Source organism: Amblyomma mixtum, chromosome 1, assembly GCF_055824585.1.
Source record: "Amblyomma mixtum isolate Tamu chromosome 1, ASM5582458v1, whole genome shotgun sequence".
In the NCBI taxonomy this organism is placed as follows: domain Eukaryota; kingdom Metazoa; phylum Arthropoda; class Arachnida; order Ixodida; family Ixodidae; genus Amblyomma; species Amblyomma mixtum.
The window spans coordinates 109376687-109390605 of NC_143012.1; the positions used below are offsets into that span (position 1 = coordinate 109376687).

Below are 13919 nucleotides of genomic sequence, written 5' to 3' on the forward strand. Positions count from 1 at the left end.
AGGGAATACAGTTTCGCCACACTATGTTTGGGAAGTTAAAATCACCCAGTAGGAATAAGTGTGATTTCGGGTGTCGAACAATTAATTTGTTCAGGGCATCATGAAGGTCGGCGCAAAAAGTAGTAGGTGAGGATGGGGATCTATAACAAGCGCAAAAGATAAGGTCACCCGTTGGAAAGCTAACATGGATGCAAACGATTTCTAGTGGTGAATCGATAGAGATAGCAAAGGAATTGATAGCAGAGCTCACGGCAATCAGTACACCTCCGCCTGTTCGGAAATCGCGGTCGTATCTGTAAAACTTGTATGTTTTTCGCAGTCTAGTATTTCGCTATTCTTTATTTTTGCTGAGAGCCAAGTTTCAATGAGCACAACAATATCAGCCGAGCATGCATCGATATGTGACGATAGTGATGTACGTTTGTTGATGACACTTCGCACATTAGTGAAAAGAAGCGATATGTAGTCTGTTTGCGTTCGATCATGAGATAGCTATGCTGAGCTTGAAAGTGCGGTGGGTGAACCTGGTGGTGTGATGTCTCTTTTTGGGGTAATTGCACTCCTGGCTGGTCCGATTTCGCATACTTCGTCAGTAGCTGCACAATAAGCGTAGCATTTTTTACCTATGATCAATTCGTTGTGGCGTAAAGAATAGAATTGGCCGCTAGCCTTGCCGAAATCACTAAGGGCTTTCCGCGATTTACGGGTTGCATTACAAAAATCTTCGCCGATAGAAACGCCTTCTTCTTTAAACTTTGATTTTTGTGAAAGTATATATTCTCGAGTTTTATAGGACGCAAACTTAGCAATAACAGGTCGTGTTTTGGCATTTCCAAAGCTGCCTAACCTATGAGCCCTGTGAATCGCGACTTCCGAGGAATTCAGATTGAGACACTTCGAAAGAAAGTGTTGGATCTGGGCTTCCGGTTGTGCCCACGTTTCTGACGAATTGTCAGAGATGCCATAGAATATTAAGTTGTCGCGTCTTGACTGGTCCTCCAACTCGTCCAGTCTGGACGCGAGCCCAACGCTCTCATTTGAAACAGCCTCTTGGACTGCTGCAGTAACATCGCTACTAGAAGGCATGTTTTCGAGACACTCAACCGCGGCTTCCACAGCAGTCATCCTATTAGAAAGGTCTGAAACAGCGTCGGACAGCGCTTCCTGGTTAACCTTGAGTTCAGCTATGGCATTCATCATTTCTTCATGTCGTGTATCAAACTTGGACGACAAAGCAGCTATCGCGGCCATAACTTCACTATGCTGACGGTCCACATCCTTGTTAGGACCAGGATTTAATTCTACATCGCCGGAAAGTAACAGTAACATTGCAGTGGATACACAATCATTCAAGGTGGCAGCAAGCACTTGTGGGCAAGGGAAGAGCAGCAAACATACATTGCTTGTACGTTTGCAAAATAGCGATTCAGATTGACTAACCTGCACAAGAAAGCAGAATGGAGAGCTTAGCGACCGCATGGTAGCCGCTCTCCCATGCCCACTGGAAGCGCCTCGTAGATGCCAGCTGCTTAAATAGGGGCGGTGCAGTGCTTCCGCTGACGGATGCGTCGATGTTCCACGAGACTCGGACGTGAAGGTGATGACGTCTACTGTGCTCAGATAAGGCCCGTTGTCAGCTGTTGGTAGTCGCAGATCCAGGCCAAATTCCCAAGCAGATATCGATGCATAACACGTGTCAGTCGGTGAGGACGGGAAGCCATAGACAGCAAGCTGCACAAGAAAGCAGAATGGAGAGCTTAGCGACCGCATGGTAGCCGCTCTCCCATGCCCACTGGAAGCGCCTCGTAGATGCCAGCTGCTTAAATAGGGGCGGTGCAGTGCTTCCGCTGACGGATGCGTCGATGTTCCACGAGACTCGGACGTGAAGGTGATGACGTCTACTGTGCTCAGATAAGGCCCGTTGTCAGCTGTTGGTAGTCGCAGATCCAGGCCAAATTCCCAAGCAGATATCGATGCATAACACGTGTCAGTCGGTGAGGACGGGAAGCCATAGACAGCAAGCTGCACAAGAAAGCAGAATGGAGAGCTTAGCGACCGCATGGTAGCCGCTCTCCCATGCCCACTGGAAGCGCCTCGTAGATGCCAGCTGCTTAAATAGGGGCGGTGCAGTGCTTCCGCTGACGGATGCGTCGATGTTCCACGAGACTCGGACGTGAAGGTGATGACGTCTACTGTGCTCAGATAAGACCCGTTGTCAGCTGTTGGTAGTCGCAGATCCAGGCCAAATTCCCAAGCAGATATCGATGCATAACACGTGTCAGTCGGTGAGGACGGGAAGCCATAGACAGCAAGCTGCACAAGAAAGCAGAATGGAGAGCTTAGCGACCGCATGGTAGCCGCTCTCCCATGCCCACTGGAAGCGCCTCGTAGATGCCAGCTGCTTAAATAGGGGCGGTGCAGTGCTTCCGCTGACGGATGCGTCGATGTTCCACGAGACTCGGACGTGAAGGTGATGACGTCTACTGTGCTCAGATAAGACCCGTTGTCAGCTGTTGGTAGTCGCAGATCCAGGCCAAATTCCCAAGCAGATATCGATGCATAACACGTGTCAGTCGGTGAGGACGGGAAGCCATAGACAGCAAGCTGCACAAGAAAGCAGAATGGAGAGCTTAGCGACCGCATGGTAGCCGCTCTCCCATGCCCACTCAAACTAGGAACACCAGGAACTACTGGTGTTGTTTCTTTGCGCTATGACTTACCTTGCTTCGACGATAAAGTTTAAGCTGCAATTCAGCCTAGTGTTTGAGATACGCTCTCGATACTGGAGTGCGCAAGCCTAATAGGACCTCCAGCTACACTGCTACCGTCTGCAACTGCCCGAAACGCAGCCGAAATCGAGCACAACCGTCCGGAACGAAACAAAAATAGATTTGGAGCTTTTTTGCGGTGTTTTATAGACTTGAATTTCATTTCATTTCATTTATTTTCCCTTAAAGGCCCGAGGGCATTACATAAGGGGGGAGCAAACTCAAGATTTGTACGAACAAGACAAGAACACTACAAAGAAAGAAAAAAAAAATAACATTGAAAAGGAATAGAGATGTACAACAGGTAAGGGGCGTCGAAAAGGTTATACAATATGTAACAAGTAAAAAAAAATTTAACACATGAGTAAACAAAGGCTAAGGAATGAAAAAAAGCAAGGACACTTGTCTGTCTCAAGCACAACATATAATTGAAAAGATTGCACTCACGAAAAATGGTCCTTTAGTAATTCACGGAATGATTTGCGATTAGTGCATGATACAATGGTGTTTGGCAGGGCATTCCATAGAGCTATTGCGTGCGGGAAAAAAGAAGAACTGAGTGCTAACGTGCGACAGTTGATGCGAGCGATGCTATGATTGTGGTTCAAGCGGCTAGACGTCCTATGGGGGGGTTCTAGTTTTGCGTGGCGTGAGCGCGGATGATAATAGAAATGATGCAGAAGACAGAGGCGAGATATGATGCGGCGTGACACGAGCGATGGAATGGAGACGGACTGTTTCAGTGCAGTGATGCTGGTTTTTCTTGAATAGGAAGATGTTATAAAGCGGATGGCGCGGTTCTGTACGGCTTCGAGGTCGGCGGCGAGATAAGCTTGCGATGGATGCCAAATGGATGACGCATATTCTAATTTCGGGCGAATGAATGTCATGTATGCTAGTTTCTTTATTTCAGGGGATGCGTCCTTCAAGTTACGTCGTAAGTAGCCGAGTGTGCGTGAGGCTTCTGCGCAAATGTTTTGAATGTGGGTTACCCATGATAGTGATGGTGTTAGGTGGAGGCCAAGAAGTGAACCAATGCTGTACTGATGCCGATTCATAGTGCGTTTTCTCGTGAAAGACATAGATTTGCACTTGCTAATGTTTAGCGACAGGAGGGACGTATTACACCATGACGCGAGTGTGTTAAGATCGGTTTGAAGTAAAGATGAATCATTGGCCGCCTCAATAACTCTGTATATGACGCAATCATCTGCAAAAAGCCGTAAATTAGAGTTTATGTTACAAGGGAGATCATTAATGTAAATGAGGAATAGAAGCGGTGACAGTCCAGCGCCTTGAGGGACCCCTGATGTTACGCTGGTGAAGGGTGAGTGGCTATCGTTTGCGAGTTTATATTGAATTTGCAAATGTTTTTTGAACATTAAACGTCATGTGATGGCAAATATTCTTGCTATCAAAGATACGAAACTACTGCTGCTAGTGAATCAGCAGTGGTAAATTGTCGCTTCTCAGAGTGAATGAAAGCACCGCCGACGAAAGTGCCGGCGGCGTTTTCCGTTTCTTCGAGCAACTGTACGCACTTTTTTAGGCCCCGCCCTAATGCGACATGTCGCAAAAGGCGACACCGGGAGAATACCACCCCTGTACGGTGCGGTTCGGGTGTCCACCGAGATAACAGAGAATTACTGCGCCATTTCCTTTCCTCAAAACGCCTTGCGTTCAAAGGGCAAGGCATCACGCCGAACGGGTGGTCGCGTTCCTCCTTTCCTGTACGGTGAGGTTCGGCTGTCCACCGAGATGACAGAGAATTACTGCGTAATTTCCTTTCCTAAAAAATCGTCGCGTTCAAAGGGCAAGGCATCGCGCCGAACGGGTGGCGGTGTTCCGTGGACTGCCTGGCAGCGCTAGAACACGCTGTCGCGTTCCACTCCTAAAGGCGAAGCTGAAGCGGAATTAATTAGGAGTTAATTAGTATTAAGTCACTAATTAGTAATTTGTCATTACTTCGTCATCAATTATGTGTGACGTAAACCAGCGGTGACGTCAACAGTGTCACATAGGCAAAATGTTATAATTAGCGATAGCAAAACGGCCACCTATAATTTTGGAAAGGGTAGGATCTCGCCGGAAGCGGCAAGGTTTCTGGCCAGTAGACAGCTAAACAGAAAAGTTAGCCGAATTTGGACTCCCGACCACGTGTCCATTCCTGGCAACGACGCGGCCCACGAGTTAGCACGAGCTCTCTACTTCCGGGTAGCTGCGGAGCCGCCCGACTGCCGGAACATGGACGGGCGTCTGCAAAAGTATACGGAGATTGTTGAAAATTATAGGTTACAAAGGAGACTGGTGCCACCACCGGATAAAAGCCTAAACAATAAGGAGGCAATCGCATGGCGGCGCCTCCAAACTGGGAACATCGTAAACCCGGTATGGGCATATCATGTTGAGAGAGATAACAAAGAAAACGATAAGTGCAAGCACTGTGGGGTGAGAGGGACCCTCGACCACATAATCTGGGAATGCGCTAGCTCCCCAGGGGCAAACGAAAACATAAACTGTAGAGAAACCTGGGAAGCCCTACTGCGGAGCGTGGCCCCTGCTCCACAGCAACAAGCCAACCGCCTGGCGGAAGAAGCCGCGAGGAATCAAGACCTCTTCGCCTGCTTCTAATCGCGGAGGTCCCGGCCCCCGTCCCCAAGGCCTGCGTGCCAGGGACGGGGAGTAGGGGGCTTCCTTATCTGGCGGAAAATAAAGTTGATATCATCATTATCATCATAGGCAAAATGGTGCGGAAAACGCTTTCGCCTCTACGCACTTAGACATTTTCGAACGCGCTGCATATACATTCTTGTCAGGCCTGCGTCTCGTCGTGTCCGCGCACGCTTCGTGTTATGCCCGTAAAAATTTCATGCTTACTCTACTCTCGGTTACGGGAGAGGCAGAGATTTTTATGTTGGGATCCGTCCTTCGGCAGAAACGACATCCCACATGCTGATGTGTGGCTCTCCAATTTTCTTTATTGCTTATTAAATCTGTTCCACACTAAAACATCCCCAGTTTAGTAATGTGAGCCAGTTCTGCCACGTTTCCTCAGTCAAAAACAATGAGACGTATCGCCTCCGTATTCTGGTGAGCTAAGCCAGTCACGATCAGTCCCTCTGCTCGCATCACACTGCACATTGCCACGATGCGCCTACCCGCCCTACTGGGTGCGGTCGAAGGGGTCCAGCACGCGCTGTACGCCGACGACATCACCATCTGGGCTACGCAAGGACGCCTGGGGGATATGGAGACCAGCCTGCAAACGGCCGCCAGCATAGTGGACCGCTATGCTCGAGACTGTGGTCTGCAATGCTCCCCGCAGAAATCGGAATTCGTGCATTTGCGTCCCTCGCGCACATGCTCGACCCAAATCAATCTCTCGTCGCAAAGCGGTCCCATTCGCGAATCCAAGGAAATCAGAGTCCTCGGACTTTTCATACACAACCTGCGACGCGGCGACACAACACTCGCCAAGCTCCGGCAGGTGGGGTACCAGGTGGGCCGCATGGTCCGCCGGGTTTCCAACAAGCGCGGTGGGTCACGATGCAAAGCCGCCTTGCGGCTGGCGAACGCATTTGTGATCAGTCGAATCTTGCATTCGACTACCTACCTCCACCTGCGGAAACAGGAGGAGGATGCCCTCGAGGTCATCCTCCGCAAAATCATGAAACGAGCGCTGGACCTCCCGGTCTCTACCTCTACCAGCCGCCTTTTGGCACTGGGGATGGTGAACACTTTTAGGGAGCTTCGGGAGGCCCACCTCAACAACCAATACACTCGTCTCACAAAGACAGGGTCGGGTCGCCGCCTTTTAGCCCGACTTTACATCCAGCACACTCAATTCACAGAGGAGAGATGCCGCTTTCCCGTACACTGGAGACGCGCCCTCCACGTGCGGCCTCTCCCCAGCAATCTGTCCAAAGAGGATCATAATGGCAGGCGCCTGGCGCGGGCGGAAGCCTTGGACTGCCATTTTCGGAGCAAACCAGGAGTCTTCTACGTGGACGCGTCCGGCCCGGACCCCAGGGGATGGTACACGGCCGCGGTCGTCCACGAGGGTAAAACAGTAGACGCCCCTACTTTCAAGGCCCAGTCAGCAATTCACGCAGAAGAGGTTGCCATCGCTTTGGCAGCCTCTCACACCTCCTCCAAATACATAATCACCGACTCGCGAGGGGCTTGCCGTAACGTCACTCAAGGGTGGGTTACTCCCCTAGCTTATCGCATTTACCAAAATTGTAGCCGAGACTCGGATCCCGCGCACCGATCTCTCGTTTGGGCTCCAGGTCACCAAGGCGTCCACGGAAATGAGGCAGCTGACGCCGCCGCCCGCGCGCTTTCTCTCCGGGCACTTCCCACGGTACCCGACGCCGACCAGGACACTGATTTCAATCCGATTTATACTTTTAAAGAAATATGCGAGTATTACAAATCCACGCACCAAACTCTTCCCACCCCGTGCAAAGGGCTGGGGAAGGTCAACGAGCGGGTACTCCTGCGCCTGCTCACCAACACGATGTTGTGCCCGGCAACTCTACAACATTTCGATCCTCAATTCGACGGGCGGTGCTCACACTGTGGGGAGGTGTCTTACACTTACCACATGGTGTGGGCCTGCCAGCAGAACCCATCCCTACCCCCTATCCCAAACCCCACCCGAGAGGACTGGGAGGCGACCCTGTCCGGTTGCTGCACCATCGAGGCCCAAAGGGCCTTAACGCAGCGCGCCCGGGCTGCGGCAAACGCCAATGGGGTACCTTACTAGGCATCCCACCTAGTGGTTGTAAGGGAGTGACCCTTCAAGTTACGACCCCCAACACCTCTCCCTATGATTTAATAAATGTTTTCTCCACCACCACTACCACCTGCACCAGGGATGGCGTTTCATTTATTTTTCTTTTTACAAATGACGGAGCACCGGGGTCACCACGTTGCACAACCGGAACAAATGGCTAAGTAGCAGTTCCGTGCAGTTGTGCCCCTTAATACTGAATCAGTACCAGTGAGATCGATGCGATATCCGAGTGCGCGCCTACGCCGCTGAGTTTCGGATGGGCCCCCGGAAGCTGTGCTGGGTTGCGATGAACTCCCGAGAGCGAGAACGCGCCACGCGGCCGCGATCTTCATCCCAAACGCTCTGAATAAACATCGAAAATTTTCCGCCTATAAGCTGAAAATGATGGGCCATACATGTATGCAACAGAAAGCAGGAAAAACAAAATTACCGAAGAGGCTTTCAGTCGGTGCGCAGCGGCGGCCGGTAGCCACGCGTGACCTGTAGACGCTGCGCACTGCTTTCCTTCAGTTGGAGGGGCTGCGCTTTTGCTTTTGCTACCTCCAGGCTTAACCAAAGCTAAGCCCCCGCCAATATTATTGCGAAAGCAATACTACTTGCACTTTCACGCCTTTGCCGTGCCGCGGCGGTGACCACCATCGTGCCGCGGCGGTGACCACCATTGACCTTCATTTGACCTTGATTGCATTAGATTGCATTAGATGGGATTAGGTTGGATTGGATTGGACTAGATTACATTAGATTAGATTACATTGGTTGGATTGCAGTTGATTGGATTGGATAGTATAACCGATGCATTACCAAAAGTCTAACCACAAGCACCACCACCAGCTACACTACCAGCTGTACCATGGCGTAGGTACGGATATTGCTTTCGCCATTACCGGGCTTAACCACGCTAAGCCACAGCGAATTTTTTTTATTTATCTGACCTGACTGGAAGGGTTAATTAGGTTAATTGGGTAACTAAGCAATTAACTAAACTCAGTCCCACTTACTTGGAGCATCACTATACGATCCCTTTAATTGGTTGCATGGTTACTAGCCAAAGTACAATTGGTCCCGTTTCAAAGTCGCGCACTGTGACGTCACTACCGTTCAGGGGGGGGGGGGCACTTTGAAAATTCAGGGGGGGCACTTTGTTGAGCTAAAGTGCGGTGAGGCGAAAGCCTTAAGCGCAGTGTTGCTGCTTGTGTCACTGAAGCATTGTTAAGATGTTAGGGTTCGCCACTGAGTGTGAAACGCGACAACGTCTTCGCCCATTCGGTTCTACGCCTTGCTCGTCGGTAAATTGGTTTTTGAGGAAAGGAAATCGATCTGTCTCGCATATCTCGGTGAGCACCTGAACCTCGCTGTAGCAGGAAGGGAAGAAGATGGGAGTGAACGAAGACACCGTATATTATAGACGCGCCTTTTGTTCATTCAAATCCATTGACCTGGCATGGCTAAGAAAAAAAAAAGACCTGGCATGGCGGAGCGGTTAGCATGCTCGTCTCGCACTCCGGAGACCGGGGTTCGACTCCCGAACTCGTGCAATTTCCTACTCGGTTTTATTTATTTATCTGGCCTGACTATAAAGGTTAATTGGGTAATGAAACAATTAACTAAGCTCAGTCTCACTTACTTGGAGCACCACTATACGATGTCTTAATTGGTTGCATGGTTACTATTGATTGTAAAACATTTTATTCGCCGGGAAGAGCTTGGCAAGAGGTCGCGTTAAGTGGTCGAGAGTACATAGCCCTCGACGACTTTGTCAGCCCACTCCACCGCCAAAACTTGCGTTCTGGGGTCAGAGCTAGCCAGCACGGTCTCCCACCGCTCGAGAGAAGGAGCTGTAACTAGATCACCCGGAGGTGGCTCTATTTTGCAGTCCCACAGGATGTGATCGTAGGTAGCACGTTGGCCACAGTGTTTGCAGTTTTGGTTGTAAAGATCTGGATAAATGTGCGCGAGGAGTGATGGGGTGCGTATCGATCTCGTCTGTAGACGACGCCACGTAACCTCTTGTTCTTTAGTAAGTCTTTTGTCTGGAGGGGGGAAAATTCTCCTCTCTAATTTAAAATGATTGGTGAGATCATGATATGTGATCATGGAGTCCTTCGTGAAATTCAGGGAGCCAGACTCATCCACTGCCCGGTCGACGAAACCTCGGGCTTTATTGTGGGCTGCCTCGTTCCCCGGATTCCCCGAATGGGCTGGGACCCATATCAATTCGGAATAATTTGGTGAGAATTTGGTTGCGTTAAGGATTCTAAGGGAGGTGTTTGTAATTCGCCCTTTAGCGAAATTATTGATACCCATTTTGGAATCGCTGAGGATGATGCTCCCTTGGGTATGTGCTAGGGCGAGGGCTATAGCCGCCTCTTCTGCCGTTTCAGAGGATTTCGTTTTGATTGTCGCCGAGACGATTTGGTCGCCATTCTCGTTCACAACCACAATTGCAAAGGCATTGGTATGGTTACTAGCCGAAGTACAATTGGCCCCGTTTGAAATTCGCGCACTGTGACGTCATGACCATTTCGACCAATTGAAACGCGTGACATTTCTGTCCACAACTCCTGCTTACAACGATTAGGCTATAGGCTTCCGCCTTAAAAATTGGCAGTGGCTTAGCTCACCTATGCCAGGATATACGTAGCGAGAGGTACATTTTTATTTATTCATTTATAGATGCTGCGATCTTGTACAGATCATAGCAGGGTGGGTCAAAACAAAATACAAGCATATAAGCACACTCAAATCCATAACATTTGCCGGCACTTTTCAAACAGCAGTAAAGAATTATGATTAACAGTCTCGCTATTAAGTTTGTTCAAATCAGTAATTCGCTATTAAGTTTGTTCAAATCAGTAATTGACCTCTGAAAAAAAGAACATTTTAAGCAGTTATTTCGCGCGTTCAAAGGGGTTATTGTTAGTGCATGCCTCTGTGTCGTGTTATAACCTGAGGAGTAAGAAAAATAATTACAACTATCAACTTTATAATGTCCTTTCATAAGCTGGAAGAAAAAATTTAATCGACAAAATGTTTCCCCAGAGTGCACTCTCTGCGGAGAATCGCACGCCACCCTGGACCACATCCTCTTCGGCTGCCCTGCCGATCCTCCCCCGCAGGGACAGCCCGCCATCGGTACATGGGAGGAATGGGAGGCCCTCCTTGCGTCGCAGGACCCGGACACGCAACTTCGCTGTGTGAACCGGGGTGCCATATGGCCCTACGTGGCCTGGACACATGCGAGTAATGTGAGGGCTGTGCGGTGGCCCTGAGACCTTGCACGGTCCAAACTCGCTTGCGTAATAAAGTTTTCCATCCATCCACGATTGCGTTCAACGACGGGGGGTAACCCACTTCGCCTCACGAGCTCACTTACAGATGCACGGCCATATGCGTTAAAAACAAATCTAGCTACTTTGTGCTGTAATCGCTCTAGTTTCTGAATGTTTGTTAACGTGAAAGGGTCCTGTCGTGTCTTGCTAAGGGAAACGACACTGTAGCCGAGGTGCAACAAGAACTCGGGTTTATTGTCAGCCGGCCGTCAGACCGCGCGTCCCGCTGGTCGACGACTGCCCGCGAAAACCAACACGCATGTGCTTATATCGAGATACAGACAGGCAAGGGGGCGGTGCCCAAATACCGGCACGTGGCCGTGAGTTGGCCGTTTGCTTATCGTGATACGAACACTACATTCCCCCTTCCCTAGACGATGCATGCTCTCATTACACATGGTTGACATTTATGACAAACGGTTAGTTTTTATACAGAAATAACAAACACAAGTGAACGGTTCAAACTCTAGTTCCAAAAATTGGTTGACACAATCACGGCACTGATGTGTACCGATCCGGCGGACGTCTTTCCCTTGTCGGATACCGATGTCGTGTTGAGTCTTCGTGGCCCCTGTCGCCAGGAGAAGACCCCGAGTCGTGATCGATGTCTTCGGAACCGAGGGCTTCCGTCGATACTCCGCCTCCTGCGGCAAACGCCCCTGGATCTTCCTCAGCTGTGCCCGCTGCTTGTTTCGGCGGCTGCATGGCACTCTGTTCATCAGTGCCCGTCGATGACCCAGATGGTTGCCACGGCTGCCAGGAGTCCTCACCATGGGCGCCACAACCGTGGTCTGCAGACGTTGCCTCCGGGTCTGCCTGCCTTGTGCGTATGTGGTCTTGATGCCTCTTCCACTCCATGATCCCACGTGGTGTTGTCACCTGTAGCACATAAGACACTGGCCCCGAGCGTGACGTCACCGTTGCCTCTAACCATCTTGGACCTACTCTAGAGTTCCTCAAAAACACTTTGTCCCCAACGCAAAAACTTCTCTCAAGTTCTCTTCGACTGCCGGTTTGTCGAAATTGCTTTTGCTCGACCACTGAACGAGTACTAGGCTTAAGTAAATCGAGTCGAGTTCTGAGAGGTCGCCCGATCAAAAGCGAAGCCGGAGATTGCTGGGTGGTTGCGTGAGGTGTATTCCGGTACGCTAGAAGGAAACTGGCTAGTCGTTCTTCAATGGGCCGGGCTCTGTTGTCCTTTCGCAGGGCTTCTTTAGCTGTTCGTACAAATCTTTCAGCCAAACCGTTACTTGACGGGTGATATGGCGCGGACCGTACATGTTTTATTCCGTTCATCTTGAGGAATAACTGAAATTCTTCGCTGCAAAACTGCGGCCCGTTGTCTGACACGATGACCTCGGGCAATCCAAAACGGCTGAAGAGGTCACGCAGCTTACCGATGGTAGCTTCTGCCGAGGTCGACGGCATCAGGAAAACCTCCGGCCACTTTGAATGAGCGTCTACCGCCACCAAAAAGTTGCGCTGAAGAAACGGGCCAGCAAAATCCAAGTGGAGTCGGGCCCATGGCCTCGTAGGCCAAGCCCACGGATGAAGGGGAGCTTGGGTAGGCAGCGCTCGTTGCTGCTGGCAGGCCGCACACGTTTTCACGGTGTTCTCCAAGTCGGCGTCAATTCCTGGCCACCAGACGTAGCTCCGGGCAACTTCCTTCATCCGCACTACCCCAGGATGCCCCTCGTGCAGCTCGTCCAGGATTGTCTTCTGTAAATAAGGGGGAACCACAATGCGCATTCCCCAAAATAAACATCCTTGGTTAACCGACAACTCCAGTCTTTTTGAAACGAATGGTTTCATCTCATCAGCCACTCGCTCGGGCCATTGACCCGTTACCGCGTGAAGAACCTGCCGTAAGGTATGGTCACGTGATGTTTCCCGCGCAATATCCGAGCTTGTTATCGGGAAAGTCTCCCACCGAAGTGCGTAGCAGGCGGTTACTTCGTCGTCCTCTTCCTTCTCGCCACTCCCGGGCAGCGGTAGACGCGACAGACAGTCTGCCTCTACGTTGCTTTCCCCTGAACGATATACTATATCGTAACGGTAGGCCGACAGCGTAATTGCCCACCTCTGCAAACGAGCCGCGGCAATGCTTGGTATTCCTGTTTTGGGACCGAGTATCGTCTGTAAAGGCTTGTGATCAGTTACCAAGCTGGACTCTCTACCGTAAATATAGTAATGGAACTTCTTAATTCCGAAGACTAAGGCGAGCGCTTCTCGCTCTAACTGGCTGTAGTTCCGTTCACTCGGCGATAATGTGCGTGATGCAAACACGATCGGCCGCCTGGAACCATCTTGTTCCACTTTCGATAAGACTGCACCCAGCCCATAAGATGAGGCATCGCACACTACCTGAAGCTTAGCTTCCGGATCGTAATGTGCCAGCACCGGCGCTTTTATTAGCAGCCTTTTTATCTTTTTGAATGCTATGTCGCACTGTTCACTCCAGACCCACGGCGCATTCTTGCACAGCAGCTGATTCAGTGGGAAGATGACTGTTGATAACTCTGGCAAAAATTTTCCGTAGTATGTCACCATGCCCGTAAACGTTCTCAGCTGTTTTTTATCGGCTGGGACGGGGGCTTCTAATACGGCCTTTACCTTCTGTGGTGATGCTGCAATTCCTTGTTTACTGGCCACGTGACCCAGAAACTGCAATTCTGGTTTAAAAAATTCACACTTCTCTGCCTTAATCCGCACTCCTCTTTCGTGCAACCGGTTCAGTAACGCATCCAGGTTCACTAGGTGCTCCTTTTCGTTCCGGCCCGTGACGAGAATATCATCTAGGTAGCATATCACACCTTTCAATCCTTTTAGCATGTTGTCCATTATCTTTTGAAAAATCGCAGGCGCACACGCCACCCCGAAGGCTAAGCGATTTACTGCATACAGTCCTTTGTGCGTGTTGAGGGTGAGGTACTCGCGCGAAACCTTGTCCATTACCACTTGCTGATACGCTCTACTCAGGTCAATCTTCGAGAACACCTGCCCTCCCGAAAGTGTGGCCAAGAT

At 50.3% G+C, this 13919-nt stretch overlaps 2 protein-coding genes across 3 annotated transcripts in view; one reads left to right on the plus strand and one right to left on the minus strand.

Annotated features, from left to right (window-relative positions):
- Positions 1–13919, minus strand: part of LOC149367502 (WD repeat and HMG-box DNA-binding protein 1-like) — a 248311-nt gene that overhangs the window by 118005 nt on the left and 116387 nt on the right. The window lies entirely within an intron of this gene.
- LOC149367503 (uncharacterized) overlaps positions 1–13919 on the plus strand; it is a 33650-nt gene that overhangs the window by 8258 nt on the left and 11473 nt on the right. The window contains exon 2 of one of the 2 annotated variants that reach the window (XM_089555864.1): positions 10606–10788. The exons of the other annotated variant lie outside the window; for it this stretch is intronic. Within the exon in view, the coding sequence (XP_089411990.1) occupies positions 10606–10764 (159 nt within the window). The 3' untranslated portion in view covers positions 10765–10788. Of the gene's footprint in view, positions 1–10605; positions 10789–13919 lie in introns of those variants that run through there. 2 annotated transcript variants of the gene reach the window in all.